Source organism: Ostrea edulis, chromosome 3, assembly GCF_947568905.1.
Source record: "Ostrea edulis chromosome 3, xbOstEdul1.1, whole genome shotgun sequence".
NCBI lineage: Eukaryota > Metazoa > Mollusca > Bivalvia > Ostreida > Ostreidae > Ostrea > Ostrea edulis.
In genome coordinates, this window is record NC_079166.1 from 37,952,721 (window position 1) to 37,979,003 (window position 26,283).

Consider the following 26,283-nt stretch of genomic DNA (forward strand, 5'->3'; position numbering starts at 1 on the left):
TTTGTTAAATGTTGTATACATTTTATTATACTTATCGACTACTTTGAAATGATACATTCCAGCCTTTCTATTTTATTGAAGATCATGAATGATATTATGGTATTATAACAATACATAAGTATTACACCATATATGCGTCTATGTATATCTTTATGTATCAACAAATACTTTACGGAGAATCAAGCAGGGACATAAGGCACAAGTTCCAAAATTATGGTATATCATGTCAAACAGTGTGAATCAATTACATTGTGTAACAAAAATATCGGTATAGAAAGAAAAAGCTCTAAATACGTCTATAAAGGAAACTATTTTAAAATCATAAGGTGCTGGTAATTAAAATGTAAGAAATGTCATCTGCAGATTACACCGGCTTGCTCACTTGTTCCACAGTTGTGAATGCCAATTCCGTTATGACCACAGTTTAACAAGTGAACTTCACTGCCAATACAGATCACGTTGTCCAACCAAAATTTTCCACCACCGATTCCGAAATATGATCCATTTCGAGCAACTGCGTTACCACTACAAAGAGATCAAGCAGATGTTTAATTCTTACATGGGTTGAATGAAAATTTGCAATGTATGGAAACATGTATTGCCGTAGAAGAAACTCTCTAAAGATTACAAAACAGCGAATTATTCACAGTCTGTTTTATGAAAAATATTTCTACGGTAATGGAATCACTTTTATTCCTAATATATGTGTGCTATCTGTTTACCTTTGTGAAAGAGTTGTAATAAGACGCTATTTTGTTAATATCTTTTGGGTGGTCATGATTTGTAGTCGTTCTTTTAATGCTCTTTGTATTTCTGATTTATCATTGACAAGATGCATCTTTTAAGGCTTTAATTCCTAATTGCATTGACCAAATTTGTCCGTGGCATTTCATTAATTTTTAACGTCTTGTAAAATTTAGTTTTCTCTTTTCACATTTACATTATCTCAGATATTACTATCCCCCCCCCAAATATATAATCCAAACGCTCTTAATGATTTTGTAGGGTAACGCCATCTATTAGTGGAAATACTTATTGCGCTCATTGAAATGGAGTATAAATGTTTGCACACAATGCCAGAGAACTTATAGTGTTTTTGTTTCTGGCTTTTGAAATTATGATGTCATAGATTGCTATATTCAAATATATTAAATATGAATACCGCTTATAAAGTATCCCAAACGATTTCAGTTATCTTTTTTGTAGTTTAGAATTCAGTTCATTATCATCACCTCTTCAATAAATATTTGCTGGAAATGATATCTACCCATATACAATGTAGTAAGTATTTTCTAGGCGTATTACCCGAGCTTGTAAGAATGACCAGGGAAGTAGCGATAGGTGTGTACTTATTTATTGTTTGCAACAAGTAATTGCGGACCAAGATCCATGATTCTAATAGAATGGAAGTTTTAAGATAAGATATGCAGGGGTTTGAGGTTTCTGAAATATCTTTTGAAATGACGTTGAGAGAGATTTCTAAATACATATGCAGGAGTTTACCTTGGCAGTCCAAGACTTCGACAAACAACCCTGGCATGCTTACTGTCCCAGACGTCGTCACATACAGTCCCCCACTCGTTGTTGATAAACACCTCCACTCTACCCTCATAGTCATTACGTCCGTTCATCAAACGAATCTGTCCAGGACCTTTGAATTATATCTAACTTTTGAGATATCAACATATCTATTTTAATATACTTTATGTTTCATTCTACTATGATCTTATTTTCCTTTCTACTTGTGGAGTAAACGATGAAGAAAAAGACAAATATTATTTGTGGATATACATTTTGAATTTCATGTTATTTTTTACATGCTTGTTTATTGAGATATTGAACATAATTACACCTGTTTTACATTACGAAATTACACACTAATCAGTATTTGAAAGATAGCATGCGTGTTTTACAACATTTCAGACAATCATAAAACCCCACCACATGTGATGGCGATGTCGTTGTCATGACTAAAGTTATGCAAGTCTGATTTCTGAAGACAGCCAATAACGTCCTCCTCAGAAATGATACAATCGACTTTTTTCAACCAAATTCTTCCATTGCCTTGTCCAAATAACGATATATTGAGGATTGAACCAGAATTTCTAAATGAAAGAAAAACAAACTTCAAAACATTATTGATATTTTTTTTGCGCTCATAGAATATTTCAGTTAATGAAATTTATATTTTGAGTTATGATAAAGAAGTCCCTTTAGTTCTTACAAGTCTACTATTAGTTCAGATTTCCAAAATTTCGGCTTGAGCATCACTGAAGAGACATTATTTATCGAAATGAGCATCTGGTGCATCGAAATTGGTACCATATAAGTTTTACATTTACATATAATGAGTTGTTATTTGCCATTTAGATTTTCCAAAGCAATAAAATAGTTCCTGACTGACAGAAAATTATAAATAATATACCTTCTGGCCTCAATGCCATAAACTGAGAATAGACTTTTAAAAGTTAAAATTTTAATTACATTAAGTTTTATCTAGCATGGATGTTTAAAAACTGCAGGTTTATAAAACAAAGTACAAATGTACACGTATTCTAAAAATGTTATTTGTTGATAAAAATTATTTCAAAAGTGAGTTGGGTTTGAAATTTAGACCTAAATCGATTCCCAGTTTATGGTCGTGAGGCCAGGTCTCTAAATCTTACACCATTCTCATAATGCCTTTTATATCATGAAGTCATAATTTGCGCTAACATTCACAAACCTTTGAAACCGAGTGAGAGGTGGCAACTTTAGAAACTTTTGATTAAATTATCATTGCTTCCCCACCTCAAATCTGATTTGTATAATTGCATGTTTTAAAAAAAATGGATTACATGTACTGACAAGGCGGTATCACTATTGACTGTTAATATATGCTTGATCTGAACAACATCACAAAGTTCAAAAAGTTTAGAAGTTTCGTATTTGCTTGAATTGATTCAGTGATTTTTTTTTTTGCAAGTCTTAATAGAGTGTAATCGTACAGAAAATTCTGCAAATTAAAAAGGACGAATTATTCCAATCATGCATCTGCTTATGTACTGACATATGTTTTATAAGTTGCTTACTCTGAATATCCCAGACTGCTACAAATAACTGCAGTATCAATATCGTTCCAGTTCCTATTGTAGATCGTTCCCCATTCTCCTTCCATGTACACCTCTAACCGACCCGAATCATTAAAAGAGCCTCCAGCAAGACGAATCGGGACACCTTTATCAAACATATATTTAGTACCTCAAATAATTCTTTGATTTCGTTTCATAAATGCAAGTTATTTAACAGTAGTTACCAAATTCATATTCCACTAGACCCGAATACATAATCTTGATAAGAAACAATTCACGCACTATTGGTAGGATAAGTGGCACTAACACATAACTGTTTTTAGTAGAATGTTAACTTACAACTCACTCCTGCATCCTTGGAATGTTGACAGTTGTGAACACCGACACCCCTGTGCCTGCAGTTCAGGATATCGGTATCATTACCATGGCAATCTACATTGTCTAACCATATTTGTCCACTACCTTTTCCAAAATGTGACGCATGATGAGCTACTGGGGTTAATCTGTGGTGTCAAAGTCATAAAGAACATTTTGTAAGATACATGCAGATAAAGCATTTAATATGATATGTTATCAATTTTGAAGAAAAGAGTTATTTCATATACCTGCCATACCCCAGAGTACTACAAACAACTTTGGCGTCTTGATTGCTCCAGTCTGTGTCACAAATTGTTCCCCAGGTATTCCTCATAAAAACTTCAACACGACCCTCCATCAGATTTCTCCCACCAACCAGACGGATCGAAAGGCCTATTTAAAATATTTACATGGCGTATGATGATTTTAAACATAATTCATGCATTCCTAAATTCATAACACTTACGTACATTAAAAGCTACCAAGTAAGACTGATTTAAATTTTTCATTTCTTAATACATGTACTGAATTTCATTAAGTAAGGACAATTCTTTTAAAATGTTTTTCAGTTCAGTATGAGACAAATTATCTTTTGCAATGGCGAATTGTGTTGTTTGCAATGATGATATCTGAATTACGTTGAAGTACATGAACTTTCAAACATTGGACAATATCATACAATTAAAAATTACAGTTGACTCCTGCATCGTTGCTAATAAAAAAGTTTATCAAAGTATCTGGTATGAAATTAAACATATCCAAAACAGAATGTCTTCTAACAGGTCTTTGGAATATATGTATATGAAAAAATCGAAAATGTGAATGTTAATAATGATTGCATAAAAAACTCTATGTGTTTTATAGAACATAATGAAGAAATGTTTCACAATGAAAACTGGACAAAAGTCGTAACTTATTTAGAAAAGCTCTTTGAATCTTGGAGGGAAAAGAAGACAATTAACATTTCTTGATAAAGTGTGTGTAATTAACGGCCTTATAATATCAAAATTGATATATGTTGGATCAGTTTTAAAACTCTCCAAGTGAATGTATGGTACAAAAATGCAAGATATCATACACAAGTTTGTTTGGAATAAGAGACAAAATAAAAAGAAACACACAAGATTGGAAAAATATGGACGGGGTATTGGTATTAATGATGCCCTACTAAAATTAAAATTCATAAAAGTATCCAGGATAAAAAAAAAACATTCTATGTATATAGATCCTAGAAATCGATTTGTATGAAGCCTGTGTAAGGGAAAAAAAATTGAGATTGAATATCCATGTAAAACAAATATTACCGATATCAAAAATTATAGAATTATGGAAACGTACCCCCTTTTTACTAGGAATGTTTAAAAAAAAATAAAAAATAAAAAGAGGCTCAATTCATTATTAAATGAGCCTTTATAGTGCAAAAAAAGTATACAAAAAAGTCAATATATTTTGGAAGCTGGTTCAAAAGTGTGGATGTAAATGGTATGAAACCTATAGAATGGTTTGATGATCAACTTGTAAGTAAAAACAATTGGCTTTGTCAATATATGATTTGAAAACAGTCTTTACAAAAACGATTTTAAGAACATACAAAATGAAAATATGTATGGGAATTATTTATATGAACAGATAAATAAACAACATGTTTAAGGGTGTGATATGTCCTGATATAGGGCTCACGGCGGGTGTGACCGGTCGACAGGAGATGCTTACTCCTCCTAGACACATGATCCCACCTCTGGTGTGTCCAGGGGTCCGAGTTTGCCCAACTATCTATTTTGTATTGCTTATAGGAGTTATGAGATTGATCACTGTTCGTTATCTTCACCTTTCATCCTCTAAATTGATTTATAGTATTTTATGTTTTTACATCAAAATTACTATTAAAAAAATTGAAATTCTAAAAAAAAAAAGATTGGAAATCTATTTATGAACAAAATATTGTAGCAATCAATACCAGATAGATACTAGAATTTAATTAGAGACTGTTAAATAACCTTTTATGTAACAGAGAACTGCTGAAGTGGAAAATTATAAAAAAAATAATTTATGTCTTTATTGGAAATTCGTAAAAGGAAACAATGAAAACCTAACCTTGAATTGCAAAAATGTTACTCATATGTGGGATATTGTTCAAAAAGTGAATAATTTCCATCATGAAAAACAATAGTAATTGCTTTTTATCAATAAAAGAATGATAAAACCTTATTTTTGAATCTATTAATATCTATAATTGCTTGTAAAATATACCAATACAAAATATATTGTAGAGTACAAAACAAACAAGAAAAATTAGAAGAAATGCATTATCACATAGAGAGTGTATTATGAAAGGTGAAGATAACGAACAGTGATCAATCTCATAACTTCAATAACCAATACAAAATAGAGAGTTGGACAAACACGGACCTCTAGATATACCAAAGATGGGCTGGATATACCAGAGGTAGGATTGAGTGTCTAGGAGGAGTAGGTATCCCATGTCGACCGATCACACCTTCCATGAGCCATATATCCTGATCAGGTAAACGGAGTTATCAGTGTGCCAAGAACGGCTTAACAATTGGTATGAAACAACATGACTGACAGCATTTGACCCAATGATAGGTTGTATTGACGAACTAGATCGTTATAACGACCATAGAATTTGCGAAATGCTGACTTCGATCGAGACTGTTGAAACCCCTGTACCATCAACTTGTTCGTCAGTAGCTTGCCTCAATTTAAAAACTGACTATACGCAGAACAAGCTCTTGCGTATCAAATTAGTTGAGAGATATAAACACCATATGCAGGTGATAATGGAATATTACTACATAAATATGGGAAGTTGACGATGGAGAAGCTTAAATCATCTTATTTGTCATACAGTTGACTTGTTATTTTGGGGTTAATATCTACTTTCAATAAAATATCTAAGTATAAAGCAAAAGCGGGCGACTTTTATTTCGAGTTCACTGGGATATATGGAATCGACATATGAATGAAAATCATTATTGTTAATAGATGATAGGTCATCGATATATCTAAATGTCGAATTGAAGGCCACGGTAAGAGATTTTTTCTTCCCACGTAGAAGTTTTTGAATAAATTATGCTTCATAGGATTATAAAAATAGATCACCTAACAAAGAAGCACAATTCGTGCCCATTGGAATTCCAATAGACTGTTGGAAGACCTGATCACCAAAGACCACGAAGATACTGTCAGTGAAGAACTCCAGCATATCTTTTATTTCAACTTCAGAGTACTTGTGCGTGGAATCAGAGTGGCGTTTTTTGGATGACTGATCACTAGATAGGAATGTTTGCGTTTTCCATTTTTGTTGAAGAAGCAGCTGTCTATGATGTCAAAAAGTCTAGTCTTTAATTTATTGCGAGGAATGGTCGTGTAAAGAGTTGAAAAGTCATGTTTTGATGTTATTGATTTGAGAAAAGTTTTGAAATTTCAAGTTTACTAAAACATCTTTAGAATTTTTTAGAATCCACATTTGATTTACACCACCATTCGCACAGTACGTTTGAAGTTTCTCCTTAACAGCTTTTAATATTATCTTTCTTTTCAAACGAAAGGTATATAAATACTACAACAACAAAAATGTGTAAATGTTTTAAAAAATATAAAAGAAAAATCTAAATCATGGACTCATTTTAGGATAAGAGAAGAATTTATTTCGGAGACAATAATAGACTATGCTGGTAAAGTGGTCTCACAGATAATTCAGAGTTCATGCATTTTCATGTATGTACTTTAGATAAAAAAGAAAAACAGAATTATTTCATAAACTCTTTGATATTTTGAAATGATTTTATCTATACATCTTTGAATTATTTGTGTATGTGTGTATGTCTTTCTGTAGTAGATGCATCGCATGAATATATATTTTTATAATTATTACATAAAATACTATAAGCAGAGGACCTGTCTTTCTGTAGTGCTACTATGGGGGTTGTGTATGAACTTTATTCTACTTGAAGCTTTTCCACCTTATGACAGCCTACAGAAATATATGTATATCTACTTTTTCTTCTTTATATATGTTTGTCCATTGATACATAATATATATGTTGTCCATTAATACAACATTTTCTATGTTCCATATACTATGAATTAATATGTATGAGGAGAAAACATCTGAAAACTGATATGCCGATACAAGATCATTGCATAACATGCTTCATACTCATCACATGTATGCAATTTTGTTCGAAATTTGTCATGTAATTTACAATAGGCATGATAGTGAGAATTTATTTCTATGTGACAGATAATATGTTGAGTATAAAATGTATACTCTTTCATATTGGTATGTGCTGATAAAATATTGCCAAATCAAAACAAAAACGATCCTGCTGGGAAAAAAATTAAACATAATTCATACATTCAAAATCTACAATTTACTTAAGTTAAAGGTTACCAAGTAAAGGCGATTTAAAATTATTTTTCTATACTGAATTTTGTAAAGTAAGGGAAAATCTTTTGTTTCAGCATGAGACGAAATATCTTTTGCAATGGTTATTTATGTTCGTTATGTTTGCAATGGTCATTTCGGAATAACGTTGAAGTGCGTATACTTTCAAAAATCGGACAAACATAGAAATACATTATGTATATATTACAACTGACTCCAGCATCGTTGCTATGGCTACTGCTACTTTTGTTTACATCTCCATGACGACAGGCAAGCAAGTCCCTTTCTTTGCCTGTACATTGTACTTTATCAAGTAAAATGTCTCCGCTGCCCTCTCCAAAGTATGCAGAACGACGAGCCACGGCATTGTAGCTACAAAATAATTTGCAAGTTAAGCCCCAATCTCCCGAAAGAAACAAGAGGCCCACGGGCCTTAACGGTCACCTGAGTTTCATAGCCCATACAGGATTGCAGGTATGTATCAATATGGAGTCCTTTGAGCACATGTTTGATATGATCTTTCAAAATATGCACATAATTTCTATTCATTAAATCAATTTGAGATCCCCCTACACCCCCCCCCCCAAAAAAAAAACCCTGGACCCATGGATTTCACACTTTAAGAAGAGGACATTACAGACATCATTACCATGACTGACATTGCACAAATTCGATATATTTCACGGTATGCCCAGAACACTGGAGTATCGCATCAGAAACAGTTATTTTGCTTTGTGGAAACAGTTACACCACACCAGAAACAATTGCAATGCTGTGCAAAATCAGCTATATCATTCATCGCGCTAATTAATTCTGCATATTAATTTGCTTGGGTTCAAAGTTTAAAACGCCGGTTACTACGCATATACAAACAGAGGAGCGAAATTGTAAAGTGTCAGAACAGTCTCTTCGACTCGTGCATTTTAAAAATTCTGAGGATTTGAATAATTTTATAGAGAAAAATTCAGCAAACACCAAAAGGTTATATAACTCAAATGTGGTCAATCAAAAAAATATGTGAAACTGGACGAAATATTTCAGATTTATACTCCAACACAAAGGCGGAACTCCAGGGTATCCTCAAGCTATTTTATAGAGGATTGCGAAATTCAGACGGGAAATCGAAACTATATGAAAAGAAGTATGATTTCCATAAGGTATGACCTCCAGAAACATTTCTTGAAAAAGGGAAAAATCGACATCGTAAATGATTTAGATTTCAATGAAGCAAGCAGCGTATTTCTGGCATTGTTTAGAATGTTTTTTAAATGGAAAAGGCGCTGTGGTTCATAAAGAACATGCAACAAGACGAAATTTGCATAAAATGTACACTGTTCTCAATTTAGAGACAGTCGAAGGACTCTAGAAGAAAGTTGGTGTATATTATATACTCTACTTCTGCAACAAGGGCCGCGAGAACCTTAGAGAGATGAAATTCAGACTTCTCAAATGGCATTGATGATGAAGGCAGGTGATTTATATATAAGTCAAGAGACCATGCCACAAAGTAAAAGAAACGATGAAATCCAGAGGCAAGGTGGAAGGATGTACGAACTGAAAGTCCTTTTTGTTCTTATACATGTACTTCGTTTGTGTCCTACATTGATCAGCTTAATCAAGATATTGATACGTTTTGGCAGACACCAAATAAAGAGAATGAACTAAAGTACGATAAATTAGCTGTCGTGAAAAACACTCTTGGGAGATAATATGAAGAATTTGTCAAAACAAACTGGATTTTCCAAGGTCTACGCCAATCACTGCTTGCGGGCAACATCTATAACGGAACTGGAGAGATCTGGATTTTAAGCGCGACATATGCCGATAACTGGATATCAGTCGGAGAGCGGTATTAAATGTTACTCTCCCTATGTGGATGATAAAAAGACGCTGAACATGGCAATGTCAATATCTAGGGCAACCACAGGAGAGTCCATTCTTGGCAATATGTGAACTTTAATACAATAGCGGCCATTTAATGAAATTTGTACAACAAGTTCTATATAGTATGTTATATTAAATACACTATTTATTTTATGATAATTTTCTTTATAATTGTAAAGCCGAAAACAAATCTGCTGCTTCAAGTATCAACTCTTCCTCTTTTCTGTCGCTCCTGAATGAAGATGACGACGAGAATTTATCTTTTGAAGGTAAATGTTCCTAAAATTATCTAGTTTTTATATTTTGATATTCTATGTATGGTGATTTTATCCAAGGCTCTTTTTCACATATCCGGATTTTCTGGAAATAACAAATTTACAGAAACAAATACTACTGGACGCTGTGTTGAATCGTGATGCAGGAAAAGCCGGCAGTGAACCATGGTGGAGCAGAAAGCATGTTTGAGAAATTTCAGCCGGTCTCAATTAATTTTCAATGTCATCATCAGCAGGGTTAATGTACATTATCATTATTATTCACGTAGCAATGTAAACATTACCATCAAAACTAACATTTTCACATTGGTAAAATTTTGCATTAAATTTCATCCATGTGCAACTGTGTGTCAATAGATGGTTTACTAAAAATCTTAATAAAATAACCTCTTTGGTTTTGTTCTTTAAAAATGTTATATGATTATATTATATGACTTCGAGGGTGACTATACCAGAATATTTGCCCTTCGGTGACAGGAAAGTCCTGGAGTGTTATGTTGCCCTCTGCCTATTGCATCGGGCGACATATTAGACTAAAGCTTGGGACAAATATTCTATGTCGCCTTCGAAGATAAACGCGGACGTTATATTGTTAACTAACCCGGAGTATCCCAAACTTTCACAAACTACTTGAGCCTCATTCTGATCCCAGTTAGTGTCAGAGACGGTACTCCATTGATTGTTTATGTACACTTCAACTCGTCCTTCTCTGCCAGAAGAACCTCCCATCAGACGTACAGGTACACCTGGTTCAATAGAATCTTGCTGCATCAAAATAGATATTATGTCAGATGAACTAAAACTGTTTCTTAAAAAAGATACACTAAGAAAACTGGTATGTTTCCAATGTACGTATAAGCAAATGAAATTTCATAAGATTTGAGAAATGGATCAAAGACGAATAAGTAAATTACGCACGTAAGAGTCGATGCAAGGAAACGTTACATGTTCTGATTGGGTATATTCAGTTCTATAATACGTAAATAAGATAAAATTCAGATATGGTGGCTCCTAATTACATCTAACTCCTGCGTCCTCGCTGTGATGACAATCATTTGTTCCGACACCACTGTGACGACATTTCAGTATGTTGTTCTCTCCGCCCCCACACCTTACGTTGTCTAACCAAATACTCCCAGTACCTTGTCCAAATGTGGCTGAACTTCGAACTACACCTGTATAACTATAAACGTTAATATATTATTAGAAATCTTCTACTAGTAGAAGACGAAAGTGAATTCAAAATTTGAAAATCTTTTCAAGTGTCAGAAATACATTGTGTAAAAGAAGGCGAAGATATTTAACTTCCCTCAATTTCACTCATTTAGCTACCATAGTGCTATGAGAAAAAGTATGTTTTCATACCCAGAGAATCCAAGATGGCGACAAACAACTTGGGCATCCTGGTTATCCCATTCATCGTCACAGATTGTGCCCCACTCGTTATTGATGAAGACCTCCACTCGACCCTCTGTTTTATCATGTCCCCCCACCAAACGTATGGGTAAACCTGAAAATCATGACCGGTTTAACATATTCTTAAAGATATTGTGCGTTTTCCTCCTTACTTAAAAATTTAAAATTAAATTTGTATTGCTAAACAGTATGCATACAATATTTACTCGACAGTCTATGTTTTATTTTCGTGGATTGGAGTGCAAGATTCAATAGGGTGCATTTTATAACACACATCGAACATCACAATTCATTTATCAATATTTAAATTCACTGAATCTTTTCTCTTATATTTCTTTTAAAATTGACATTGCTTTCATCTACGACAATGAATGCATGTTTGTTGCAAACTAGTTCGATCCGGTTGTTTTAGTACCACTTGTTTGTGTAATATTTTTTTTATTTATCTGATTACATTTCCACAAATATTTGTTCACTTACCTAAGTTTTGTATAAAAAAAGTGTTAGACCGGTGATCATTAAGTGGCAAGAATTATATAATAGAGCATTCGTTATTTTCATTCCTTACAGTCAAAACATTTGACGTCACAATGCAATGAGCTGATGCTAACTCAACGCGGATTGAAAATATCTATCGCCGAATCGGGCGGGAACATTTTTCATTGCAGACTGTCTTCAAAACATAGGAATGAGATTACAATTTCTAAATAGCAATGAATTAAAATACGAGACCCGACTGGGCTCATTTTTTGAAAAAGTAAAAAAAAAAAAAAAAAAATCTGACTCGTTATAAGTATTTAATATTCGTTATAACGAGTTAGATATCTCGTAATAACGAGTTAGTATCTCGTTATAACAATTTGGTTATCTTGTTAAAACGAGTTAATTATCTCGTAATAAAGAATTAGTATTTCATTATAACGAGCTAGTGTCTCGTTATAACGAGTTCATTATCTCGTTATACGAGTTAGTTATCTCGTTATAACGACTTAATTACCTCTATATAACGATTTAATTATCTCGTTATAACAAGTTAATCATCTCGTTATAACGAGTTGATTATCTCGTTATTATGAGTTAATTGTCTCATTTTAACGACTTTATATCTCGTTAAACCCAGTTGGTTATCTCGTTATAATAAGTTTTTTTTTATCTTGTTATAACGAGTTATTAATAATGTATCGTAATATTGAGTTAGTATCTCGTTATACCGAGTTAGTGTCTTGTTATAACGAGTTCATTATGTCGTTATAACGGGTTAGTTTTCTCGTTATAACGACTTGATTATCTCTTTTTAACGAGTTGATCATCTCGTTATAACGAATTAATCATTCCATTATAACGAGTTTATATCTCGTTAAAACCAGTTGGTTATCTTGTTATAACGAATTAGTATCTTGGTATAATGGGTTTGTATCTTGTTTTAACGAATTAATTATCTGGTCATAACGAGTTAATATCTCGTTTTAGCGAGTTAGTATCTGAGTAACTGCGGGATACAAGTAGGTCGGTCCTTATTTACGAAAGTGTATAGGCTATTTTGAATTGAAAAATAAAAATCTAAATTGTTATAACGAGGTAGTATCTCCTTATAACGATTCAATTATCTCGTTGTAAAGAGTTAGTATTATTAATTACCCCACCGCTGACAAGTTAACTGGAAGATCCTGAATAGTGATTAGCTCATTACGGTCACGTGAAGACGTGGGATATTCTATCCCACGTCACCGTCAAAATTTATACCAGGCTTCCTTGCGAGTTATCTATCTTGTTGCATTTGTCAATAACAATGGCGGTCAAACGGTTTGCAAATTTAGCAGCAGACGAGATCGGAAAAAGAAGAAATTACTGATAATCACACTGGGTATATTTACACTGATGTAAACATATAATGATATGATGTTTGTCTGTGCAAAAGTTTGTTTAAATACAGTCGTCTTTGAACAAGGAATATTTATGGTATGGTGTTGTCTGTAGTTCTGGTACGCAATAGCCTCATGCATATTATCATAATAGGTCATCGGTGGGGTAAATTCGTTACTTAGCCATCTAGTGACCTGGTACGGGATGACACCAGGTCACTAAGTATTATACCAGGCTCGGCTTTGCCTCGCCCGGTATAGAACTTAGAGACCCGGTATCATCCCGTACCAGGTCACTAGATGACTAGGTAACTAATATTACCTAGTCATTTAGTGACCTGGTACGGGATGACACCAGATCACTAAGTCTTATACCGGGCGAGGAGTAGCCGAACCCGGTATAGAACTTAGTGACCTAGTATCATCCCGTACCAGGTCACTAAATGACTAGGTAACAAATTTAACCCACCGATGACCAATTTTGATAATATGCATGAGGCTATTGTATACCAGAACTACAGAAAACACCATACCATAAATATTCCTTGTTCAAAGACGACTGTATTTAAACGAGCTTTTGTGGTCAGACAAAATCATACCATAATTTTTCACTGCATTGCACATGTTGCATGGAGAACTGGGTTTGATTCCAGGCTATTGAGAGGAAATACAATCCTATAACCTAGCCAATTCATTTATGTGCTTCATGTCGCAGCCTTGATGAAGGAAGAATATAAGAACAGTAACAGATATAAATATAACATCATTAAACAAGTATCACAGTCTATTCAAATTGATATGAACGTGATGAACACAGAACTGGCAAAACATGGCACAAATCACTACAATGTTCAGTTATTATTTTGATATGTTTATGCTGACGTTGATTGTACCTACTGTGTATCCGTGGAAAGCTGGCATAATTTGCCTGGTCTGGACACTCGAAATCTGGTTTCTGTTTGAGATTGTAGAGTATGATCACAGTTAAAGTCACCAAAGAGATCTGAAATGTTGATTCCCTGCAATTCGGCAACCGCTTCATGATCACCATGTTCCTGAGGTAATGTCACCAGGCTACTGTCTCCAACAGATTCGAGTGGAGGTAGAGCAAGTGTTGCAGTGCTCGGTAAAGCAGCGACAGCTTTCAAACTCTGCGGTGCAAGACTCTGCCCCATTGCCTGTACCGTGGCGATTTTTTTCCTCGGTATCGAATCGTTGGTAGACTGTTAGAGACTGCACAGATTTTTGTCCAGTCACTGCCATTATTTGTGATGGACTAAACAAACATTTGGTCAAAATTGTAGCACCAGTGGCCCTGACTGAATGGTTGGTATAGATTTGTGACATATTTGTGTCCTGGTTTAGTTTTGAAATGAATGATGCTAGTTTTTTCTCACCCAATCGCACGTTACAGTACCAAGTTTCATCATCAGCGTCAAACGAATCCCTTGGTCTTTGCCATAAACTTGAGCAACTGGGATGGAGTTTGCCAATATACTTCTCAAAAGATCTTATCGGACAGAATCGAGATCCCGGGGATTCTGACATCACACCGGGGGTGGTTTCCCTGTCGTTACCTCTATGGATTTTAGTTAATTCGTCTGTACATTTCGCCACATATTTCAGTCCTGATTTTGGTTCCTGCAAGACCTCAAACGTTGATTTTGACATAATATGCATGTTCGTTACAGATCTCCGGCACAAGTATAGCCTTACATCAAATTGAACTTTATTCAAAAGTTCGTACGGGGTTTGGGGATTCATTTGCTTCGACTCGTACAGATTTTGACGGTCACTCTCGTTAATAACAGGATGATGTTGTACACTCCATTTCCCTATCCGTTTTAGCTCAGCCAGAGCAGCCTTGAATGACACATTTGCATCGCGAAATTCGTCATCTTTTATTATGTCAAATTTCCTATTATATGGGGGTCCCGCAAGTACCTGTTGATCGCATGACTCATGTTTTCAAACGTTGTGGCCTTGTAAAATTTTCCATCCCGTTTTCGTGCATTCATGTAGAAATGGCAAAGCACTTTGTTCAAGCGAACGGCATCAAATTCTTATTTGATTTTGATTGAGTTCTCCTAAGTAGGCCTTTAACAAACGAGCTGTCTTCTGATTGCTTCGAATAGTTTCTTTGGAGTTAATCTGTAATTTCTTTTTTTTTTCAGTCTCGTCTGCTACCAAACTTGCAAACCGTTTGGCCGCCATTGTTGTTGACAAATGCAACAAGACAGATAACTCTCAAGGAAGTCTGGTATAAATTTTGACGGTGATAGAATATCCCACGTCTTCATGTGACCGTAATGAGCCAATCACTATTCAGGATCCCCCATCTAACTTGTCAGAGGTGGGGTAAATTGTTATACTGAGTCTCATTATAGCAAAAAGAACGAGTGAAATCCGATTGTGTGTGTGGCACGAGCTACGCGAGGGGCTCAAAGTAAGCGTTAATGCATCTTTATTTAGATCAACCACTACCTCAATTGTATTTTGACGTCCAAGCATAGAGCATGACGTCACACTTCTATCGTCTTGTTCCAGCTATCAAGTTCGCAATCTCAGATCAACGAGATCCGACTACGCGATGCCAAACAGGACGGTCGTTAGGGTTATAGGAGTGCTATTTCAACGCTGAACTTTCAGTGGACATATGTGTAGGCTTTACCCCCCATTATTCTTTGTCCTGAACGTTAGAGCTCACTGTACTCGCTACGAATTTAAGCTCTGATTTTCAATATTATATGACATCTATATACGATATACAGAATTAGAGCTTGGCAATTCCTTTCATAAAACATTTTGAGCAATTTACACCGAAATAAATAATGAGAAACATGTACAAAAATGACATTTACGATCATTTTTCGAAACTATATATATGACAAAGCACAGAAAATTTCACTTTATTTAGATACCCACTTCCGCCCCTACTCAGGATTGAACTCACGACCTGTGGAACCAAATCTTCTAGCGGCATGTAACCATGATGTCGACATTGAAAGCAAGTTTTATAGACTTGTCTAAATGGTCGCGCTGTCTACTCTGATAGGCAAAGTTCAATGAAATAGCCAAAATAATCTTGAATCATATTATCAAGGATTCTTTAGAATTAAGAACTGTGGTAAGCATAATTGTATGGTAAACACAGTTCTTCATGCGCGAAATCTTAGAAATGCAAGGATTTTGGAGTTTGAGAAGAGAATTAAAACCTCGATATCGGTAAAAAAAAAAAGATCATGTTTTAACATAAACCATGCATCTTACTTTAAATCTTCAACAATATGGTACTTCAGAATCTCGCTTCTCGAGCTGATAAAAAACCTCTAAATGGGTATGTCTATACCACAACAAATAATTACAGCTGACTCCTGCATCCTTTCCGTGACTACAGTTATGATTCCCAATTCCACCATGACTGCAGTTCATTATGTCATCCTCAATACCGACACAGTTTACATTGTCGAGCCATATTTGGCCATTGCCCTTTCCAAAATACGCAGAGGACCTGTGTACAGCATTCGAGCTACAAACGAATAATTTTTAGATATATTTATTCAAAAGACTTAGTCTTCATGTACTATTCTAGTGGTTTTCTGTATGCAAACGGGTGCCCTAGACAATACTCAGTATCGTAAGGAATTGATTTAACCTTGGTAATCTAAGACTACGACAGACAACTCCAGCATCCTCATCGTCCCATCCATCATCACAGACAGTCCCCCACTCATTATTTCTGAAGATCTCTACTCGACCCTCTGTTTTATCACGTCCATTAACCAACCTTATCGGAAAACCTAAAGCGACAACAGAACATCATTAAATATTACAGATATATCGTTACTTTTTTTATATCAAGAGCTGTTTGTTATTAACTGCATAATATTTTTTTTTTAGAATGTATGACAGTTTAATTTTACTAATGAATTGATACAACGAGGGAACAAATTTTAAACATAATACTGACTGACTGACTGCTAACCTTATCACTACAAATTCAGAAAGTGTGAAAATATTGGTATCACAGTCATGAAATAATTTTGGATATTGATTGGAATATCTTGGAGAATAACCCATGAGGTCGACCTAAGGGATAACTCATTAACAATCCCGAAACAAAGTAATAATGTCTATTCTACATGCACTATGATTATGGTGGAGGTTCATCATGTCAGGTAACAAAATCTTTTTGGACCCCATTGACGCAGGGCATTTGTTTTCAACAAGGGGTTGATTGGAGACTCAATAGAAAGAGAATCATGAAATAATTGAAATTAATAAAACAAAATACAATAATAAAAAAGTAGCACAATCTTTGCTCACTCTTTAAATTGTGTTGAAATAATTGATTAATTTCAACAAATTATCTCGATCTCAGGGCTTATTCTCCAAAAAACTCTTCAACCGAGTGTGTTTTGCTACGAATACTAGAGTTAAAGACCAATATATAGATATGATATTTGACCTTCATTCAATCGATAACAATTTGATTTAGATTCATTAACACATGTAGCTGCACTTACAACTGACTCCAGCGTCGTTCTCATGTCCACATACGTCACCAAGGTTTATAGTGCTGTTTAAACTGCATGTCATGATATCACTTTCTGTGCCGTTACACGTCAAGTTGCTGAGAAATATAGGTCCATTACCTCGACCAAAATATCCCCCTCCGAATGCTGCAGCGTAATAACTACCGGGGGATACAATTTAGCGAAATTACAGATGTTGCGCTGTACTTTTTTCAAATAACTACAATTTTACGGATCATTGTGAAAAGTGATTATTCTCTCTCTCTCTCTCTCTCTCTCTCTCTCTCTCTCTCTCTCTCTCTCATGCATGTGCGTTTAAATAAAATGAATATAAATTTAAATTTGGTGTAATAAAATGATTACGAATAAATAAATATCATCTTACATACGTATGCTCTTTTCATTTCCCAAACATGAACATTTTAAAGCTGAACTTATACAACATACTCTTCGAATCCCAAGATCCGACAAACAACTTGAGCGTCGATATCATCCCAACCTTCATCACACACTGTTCCCCATTGGTTTCCAACGTATACCTCAACACGCCCCTCAGTTTCCGATCGCCCACCTGTCAACTGAACAGGGGGATCTATAAAGGAAATCACGGTATTTACAAAATATCCACACTGTATAAATAAATGTTACGGAAAATTTCAAATGAGTGTGAAGCAAAATAATAAAGTAGCGAACATTTGCTGAGTTAATATCAATTTTCAGTTATGATACGACATGATTACTACACCAATATACACGTACAGTTTATACATATAACACCAGCAGTCTGGCTGGACGGACATGAGCTTGGTGTACTATGGGGACAATCACGGATGCTAAGCTCTGAACCATGACACAATACATTCTCCATTACCATAGGTCTCATATAAATTCCGTAGTGCCCAAACACCTTTGGTTTTCTGCGAAATTTGTTAAAAGCAAAACTAACAAATCATATTTACATGTACATGTATTATTCATTTTATTCCCAAGAAAACGTATACTTGATATTTTTATTCCATCATATTTTACCCGTAAGGAAAACCCATCATTTTACAAACAACACTGGCGTCTTCTGTGTTCCAGTTATCGTTACAAATAGTGCCCCACTGTCCATTTTTGTAGATTTCGACACGACCTTCCATCCAAGATGCACCATTTACAAGACGAACACCATCTGAAAAACAATAACACCATGACCTTAACAAAACAACCCCAATGGACGTTTATTTACTATCGTATTGAGCGTTTTCTATTGAACAATTGTATATATGTATGCTACAAAAGTACTTCAATGTACGTAGTTATAGTTAATCGAAGTTGTATAATTCTGACAAAAGTATGGTATAGTTTTAAAGATTTTGCCCCGATACATATTTTTTTTTATAAATGAGTCTAGTAATTTCTAAAGAATGACGTTTCATTGGACGGCATTTACCTTTACTGATGCTCACATCCCATTGGCTATCTAACTCTTCGTAAAAAACAGGATGGCCAGTTTCATTTAAATTCTGTGAACTATTTCGAAATTCTCCTCTGTCCTTTATCTTGTAGTCTAATCTACCTACTCGTCTGAGAACTGTATTAAATTTCGAGTGGATATTATCCAATTCTACAAAATGAAGATAATGGACAGTGATCAAGCTTATAAGAGTAGCTCATTACACTAAAATTTTATCTCATGGCTCGTTAAAACACCTCTTATGAAGTATGATTTCACCATCGAAAGAGTGATACAAGCTCTGTATTATTTTATATGATTGTTTGTGATTTATCCCGGAATAATTTAATTCGTATTGTATCCTTGTTTCTGGTTATTTTTGTATAACCTGGTTTGGTATGGGGACACACCCCCTTGACAACCAGATGCCGGAACTATTTTTTCTCTATCTCTAAAACATCGTACATGTATCACTGTTTTCAGCCTTCTATGGTCAACGTTTTCAATAAGATACTTCGGTTTGATACACATATTATTTTCTCGTTGTCAATATTAGCATCTACTTGTACACAAATCACTGTTGTAAAACATCTCTCTCTGTATGTTGGTCGAATAATAGATTAAAACAAAGATATTATATTCGAAATAATGATTTACCAAGTAAGCATTGCACTGTTCATTTTGAAATACATTTCTCACTGGGGAAAGAGGGGGGATTGATCCGACTTTCAACAAAGCAAACAAAAATTCATACGTCACATTTTACCACATGACGTCAGTAACATTGACATGTGGATCACAATTTGTCACTTGCTTATACATATTTTCTTGTGTTGGATTTACTAGGCCTATTAGCGACAACGTTGCATCCAAGGGTAAGTTTTCATGTAATAGAAATTTTCACAGAGTTAAAAGCTGCAAATTATTGCATTTTCTGATATTTGAAGACTTGTTTTGGGTAGGCCTAAACAATGCAATTTTCCGTATTTTTTCAGTCTGTCGGAGATGAGCGACTTCAAAGTCGATCTCTATCTCTAAAGGGCAGCGAAATACGCATTGCATGCATAGTCTACACATATTTTCTATCTTGACAAACTTCACCTTCGATACAATATTTTGATAAATAGACTAGGCTCCGTAGAACTAAGATTAAAGATGGCGACCTTTACAGCTAGACGCTTCATGTCGTTGTTGCTAAGTGAATCATTACGCGGCTCAGTTGACTTGTACTTTTCCGAGTTTATGTACATTTTGATAAACGAAGGTTAGCATCTTTGTCTCTTGCATTAAATTATAAGGAATGACTTTAATTCTGGGTTAAGTTATACGAGTATAACCTGGTTTGGGTCAGTTTACGCTTTTTTATAATCCACTTCGCGGATTATAAAGCGTAAACTGACCCAAACCAGGTTATATTCGTATAACTTGCTTCAGAATTAAAGTCATTCCTTAAATGATAAACAAAGGTGCTTTTTTGCAAACAAGATACTCTAGAGTCCAAATTTCGCTCTGATTTGATGCATAATATGCAAATCTAAGAATACTTGCCTGAACGACTCAGATAGACGTTCTAATCTTTTAAATGATTTGTTAATTAAAATAGAAAACGTTATTTGCTAATATTTTTGAAATCTGCGGATAAAACGCTTTTATAAAATGTGTCAATTAGAAAAAAGATTTAGTAGAGAAATACATTTTAAACAGAAATTGAAATGAAATGGTCAAAATTCAGAATTATTACGATTTTTAAAATTTGAACCAAGCCAGATCTGAATTATCAAAAAGTAGTCATAGATAACATTGTAATTAGAAAAATTAGAAAAATACATTCTCTTGATGTAAAATGGTTTACAGATTAATTGAATTTATAAAGGAAACTAAAATCTTAATGAAAAGTGCATGCTATTAGCAATAATATGATTATTTTAATAATTTCTATCAATTTATATATATCTGAATTTTTTTAATTTCTTTTCAATTTTTTTTAAAAATATATTTCTTAGATATATCACTTTTCCAACTGACATGTTTGTTTGAAGATTTTATCCATAGATTTTAAAAATATTTAAAAATAACGTTTTCAATTTTCATGAATGTTTTTTCTAAAAAAAAAAAAAAATTTAGAACGTTTATATCTGAGTTTTTTATTAGGTATTAATGTCATGCACGAAACCACAGCAAAATTTGGACTCTACAATATCTTATTTGCAAACAAAACGCCTTTTTTATCATTCCGGGGGAAATCGCAAAAAAGTCATATAAAATAATTGAGAGCTTGTATAACTTTTTTGATGGTGAAATCATAATCACATGAGGTGTTTGAACGAGCCATTGAATAAAATTTTGGTGTAATGAGCTACCTTAAGAATACAAAATCAAGAGTTGGGCAAACACGGACCCTGGACACACCAGAGGTGGGATCAGGTGTCTAGGAGTAGCAAGCTTCCCCTGTGTACCGGTCACATCCGTCATGATCCCTGTATTTTGATCCGGTAAAACTAGCAATCCGTTTTCAAAATTAGTTTGTAAAAATGACCTAACAATCGGCATAAAACACAACTCACAGCATTCGACCGAATGACATATTGTATTTGTAAATTAGATCGTTATAGCGACCATTTAATTTGCGAAATGCTGACTTAAAGTGTGAACGTTAAAATACATTTATCATAAACTTATTTTTCAGTAGCCTGTCTTGATTTAAATACTGATCATACGCAGAACATGCTCTTGTGTATCAATCAGATGAGAGACATAAACACCATATGCAGGTGATAATGGAATATTGCTACACTGTACATAGATATGGAAAGTTGACGATGCAGAAGCTGAAGTTATCCCGTTGGTCATGAAGTTGATATGTTGGTTCCTCGTTAACATATATGTTCAATAAAATACACAAGTATGAAACAGATGTGAAAGAATATATGATGTCCTTTATTTCGAGTTCACTTGAATGTATGGAATCGACATATGAATGAAAACGATTATTGTTAATAGGTAAAACGTCGTCGATGTATTTCTTAATGTTGATTGAAGGCCATAGCAAGAGATTGTGCTCTTCTCATTTAGAAACTAACTAAATTTTTCCTCGCAAGAATATAAATACAGGTCAGCTAATGGAGGAGAACACCTCTTGAACATGGAAATGCCATATGACTGTTGGAAGACTTGATCAACAAAACTAAGTTGATGTTATCAATAAGGAACAAGAGCATCTTTTTATGTCAACGTCAGAGTATTTGTATTTAGAATCAGCGGTGTATTTAACAATGACGAATCATAAGATATGAATATTCTGTGTTCCATCTTATTTTTAAAAAAGCAGTTATGTATGGTGACAACACCCTAGTCTTTGATTTGATTGATAGCGATGAATTCTCGTGTAAAGTGTGCAAAGATTACACGTTTTGTTGTTTGTGACTTGAGGGAGAAAGCTGAAAATAAGGAAAGTGTTTCCCGTAGTGTTGGTGGACAAAAAATGTTAGTTTTACGGACTGGATTATCCTTCATGAAATATTAATGTGAAATACACCATAGAGAATGTCTCCAGCTCTTCTCCCAATACTAAAAACAACATCATAAGACAATACTGCTTTCTCACAAGCAAAAACATAAGCTGCGACAAAAGCTGATTTCACAGTACTACATTCTCTTAAGTTAATATGTGGTTATTTCTAAATATCATTACCTATAAAAGTGAACAAACGAAGCAATTCTGAAGTAACAAAAATGGTCATTATTTTTCTTTCCATGAAACGGATTCAAATGGCTATCCATGATATACGTGCGTTAATTGTATTATTCTATTTCAATCATTAAATGTTCATATTATGCAAATAACAAGATTATCAAATATGAATCAAGATTTATCGCAAATAAATCAAAATTTTATATATAGATATTGAGATCAGCGAGTATAAATCAAACGATTTACTTATAGATATGAAGATTATCCTAAATAAATCAAGATTTTCGCATATGAATCAAGATTTGTATAATATTGCAACGTTTTACACACTATACGTTCATTAAAAATATGTTATGTTCGCTAATACCATATTTTATATAAATATCATTTAATATTCATTGACGAAATGAATTATGTGGCGATTTTGATAGGTTGAAAAATTCATTTTATTTCTGCATGAAACAAAAACTGATTGTGACATCACGTTGTGCATTGATAGGCATGGAGCGTTCAGATAACAACGTTGATTTCAAAGTGTTTTTAATTAGCATTTCTTCTTAAAACTACAATGGGGTATATTAAAGCAAGATGGGGTTCCGTTAAAAGGTTAGAAAATATGCTTAAAATTAGTCGCGTGGTGTTTTTTTTTTCAAATCCACCGGAAGATGTTGTTCGGATAGGTTTCTCTAAATACGTAATGTTGATGTTGAAAATGTATGAAGAGAGAGTTAGTTTAATAGTTATCGATTTTATTTTTAAGTACCAGGGAAATTGGAACAGATTTATTGTTCCTCTTCAATTACTTTCACGAGTTACGTTCAAAAAATAGATAATCACAAGATATTGGAAAAAAGCATAAAACACATATACCTCTGCAACATTCAGCATTAAATAGTAATGTCTGGTTCATTTTTTTAACGCAACTTCGAATAAAATAAGTACATGAATTATGAAGAAATACTAAATAGCACATATACCGGATCTCTGTGGAAGTTTTCTATACATATCCTAACGACACACATCCTAGCCGAGCAGTCCATGAGACTGATCAACCCAACATATATCCGTGGACAGTCGGTTACAAACCTAATAAGTGATTTATATTCTCAAGGACCATTATCTGATAAGAAGTCAACATATTAACAAGAACTGATAATCATGATATTAAACATAATGCCATTTATTTGATTTCGGTAATAATAAACAAGTATCGGCGGCATTCAATTTGAACAGTTCAATATTACATGTATCTACTATTAATTCCGTCAACAAGTTTAACGGTGGTCCAATTTCTTCCAGCTCAAAGGCCGTAAGCGCCGAGAATAGGCCTAAATTTCGCAGCCCTTAAACGGCAATGGTGACGTCTCCATGTAAGTGAAATATTCACGAGAGGGATGTTAAACAATATACATTCAATAAATCAATAACCAGGTGTTTGAATATGTAAATAAGAAGGTATCAGTAAAAATCTAATATCAATGTTATCTAATAAATGACTGTAAAAATCATTAACAAAACTGTACATTTGATTGTAATGTTATTTGTATTATCACACGTGGATACTGAAGCGAAATATTTTTGAAAGAAATATGTTTGGCTTACCCTTTTCTTGGTCAGATAAAAAATGCATGTTTGAAGTATTCCAGCTGTCCAGTCTTTGGTTCATATCCGTCAAAGATTGTTTTATTTGTCCGATATCTTTCCTCAGGTCTCCATATATGTTTTGCAAATCTGTGATTTCACCATCGTGTGTTCCAGAATATATTTTCCAGTTCTTCTCCGTATTATTCAAGGTGATCACTTCTTCCTGGATTGCACTTACTTGCTGGCTTAATTTTTCATTCTCTTTTTCTAACACAGAGTTTCTTTTATTTGCAGCCGCCTGCTCTTTCGTCAACGTATCCAGTTTACTCATCAATAAATTGTTATTTCTCTTGATTTCGATGATATCCATCGTAAATATTTGCATTTTTTGAATCATTGAAAACCGCAGTAGGCTTTCTTGGTTCAATATATCGCTTAGAATTCTCTGATTGTTTCCCAATGTGCGATTTTGAGGCGAAATACTATTACCTGTCAACAGTGAGTTACCAAGCAACAGGGTTTGTACGCGGAGAAACATGAAGCATTGTAGGAAACGATAACCCATCATGTTTGGCGATTGTTGTGTTTCTTAACTATCTAAGAAATTTCCTGAACAACTGAATACGGGATGTTATCTGAAGGAAGAACAACGTGTGTTATGATTTGAATCCTAGAAGAAATATACTGACTAACAAAACGTATTGGTAGAGTGACAGTGTACTCTGCCCTACTTGTTCATAAGAACATACACTTATAAGGCTCTAAATGTCACTAGAAATAGTGGGGTTTTTTTCCATTACAACAGACAGATCAGATATGGAAGTCAAAAGTAATCGGTCACTTTCATTCCAGAGACACTTTTTCAATTTCAGCAAAATAGCCACAGAGTTTTCTGGGAAAATAAAACCTCATGTTTTTTTTTTTTTTTTTACGTAATGGACTTTCTAAATCATCAATTCTTGTATGGTGGAGAAGCATTTAGCATGTCCTTGAATGAATTATACATATGGATATGAGAAGATTCATAATAGTTATGAATAAGTTATTTTTCTTTATCTGGGCCGTGATAAACCTTAAATGTTATGACAACAAGAATTGTTTTGTCAAATATGGCCATCTTATTTGCAATTTTGACACAATAGATATTTGCTAACAAAGAAAGACAGCAAAATTCCTAAATTGGAGTTACATACAATTAGATTAGTTACGTGGCATTTCATGATATTTCTTTAGATGAAATATGCTTTTCTTGATATACATCTGTATTCACCGCGTAGGTACACGGACAATGTATTTCTAATGTACCTCACTGCTCGCAAAATTCAAAGAGAGACAGCTACTAGCAATTGTGATATTTTAGGCTGATACCCCCTTTCAAAGAGGGAGAATGCAGACATAGTTTTAAAAAAAACTGGATCAATACTTGAAAATAATTCTCAAAACAGTACTCTTAAGCAAAACAAAAGAAGATTGTCATATTCTTATACGACAAGCAAGATTCTCAGTCTAGTCGGAAAAAAAGTACAGAATAGGTCTTTCCAACTGTATATAAACAGCGTCCTTTCCTAAATACAGAATGTAGAGGGTAAACGAATAACCTTTGGTCCACGTACTTGTAATCTACATGAAAATAGGAACATGTGTGTACGTGTTATTATTTGTGGGAAGACAATCGAAAAGCATAATAAACCACTTCTGCTCCATCCTACTTGCTAAGTAGGTCTGTAAGACTCTTGATATCACTTTAAAGCACTCTCAA

General features: G+C 34.0%; 1 protein-coding gene across 2 annotated transcripts; it reads right to left on the reverse strand.

Moving 5' to 3' along the window:
• On the reverse strand, positions 1 to 25,257 carry LOC125676513 (deleted in malignant brain tumors 1 protein-like). Of its 2 annotated transcripts, none has more exons than XM_056160631.1 (18): positions 24,543 to 25,257; positions 19,247 to 19,420; positions 18,841 to 18,985; positions 18,571 to 18,728; positions 18,259 to 18,403; positions 17,803 to 17,972; positions 16,932 to 17,076; positions 16,642 to 16,805; positions 11,364 to 11,508; positions 11,018 to 11,181; positions 10,600 to 10,744; positions 8,048 to 8,211; positions 3,677 to 3,821; positions 3,411 to 3,574; positions 3,072 to 3,216; positions 1,942 to 2,105; positions 1,504 to 1,651; positions 1 to 525 (listed from the first exon to the last, which is right to left on the reverse strand). In XM_056160631.1, the coding sequence occupies exons 1-18, from the start codon at positions 25,090 to 25,092 to the stop codon at positions 354 to 356; spliced, it is 3,207 nt and encodes a 1,068-aa protein (XP_056016606.1). In that variant the 5' UTR covers positions 25,093 to 25,257; the 3' UTR covers positions 1 to 353. The 2 variants fall into 2 exon arrangements, with proteins under 2 accessions (XP_056016606.1, XP_056016605.1); XM_056160630.1 differs by having other exon boundaries at positions 3,686 to 3,821; positions 24,543 to 25,247.
• Positions 25,258 to 26,283: the final 1,026 nt, after the last annotated feature.

Excerpts from the sequence above, each read along its gene's own strand:
- LOC125676513 (XM_056160631.1), bottom strand. The coding sequence starts at position 25,092 with ATGATGGGTTATCGTTTCCTACAATGCTTCATGTTTCTCCGCGTACAA. Across the intron at positions 3,822-8,047 it reads CAACGATGCTGGAGTCAGTT|GCCTTTCGATCCGTCTGGTT; the intron begins GTAATATATACA and ends TATTTTAAATAG. Across the intron at positions 526-1,503 it reads CGAAGTCTTGGACTGCCAAG|TGGTAACGCAGTTGCTCGAA; the intron begins GTAAACTCCTGC and ends ATCTCTTTGTAG.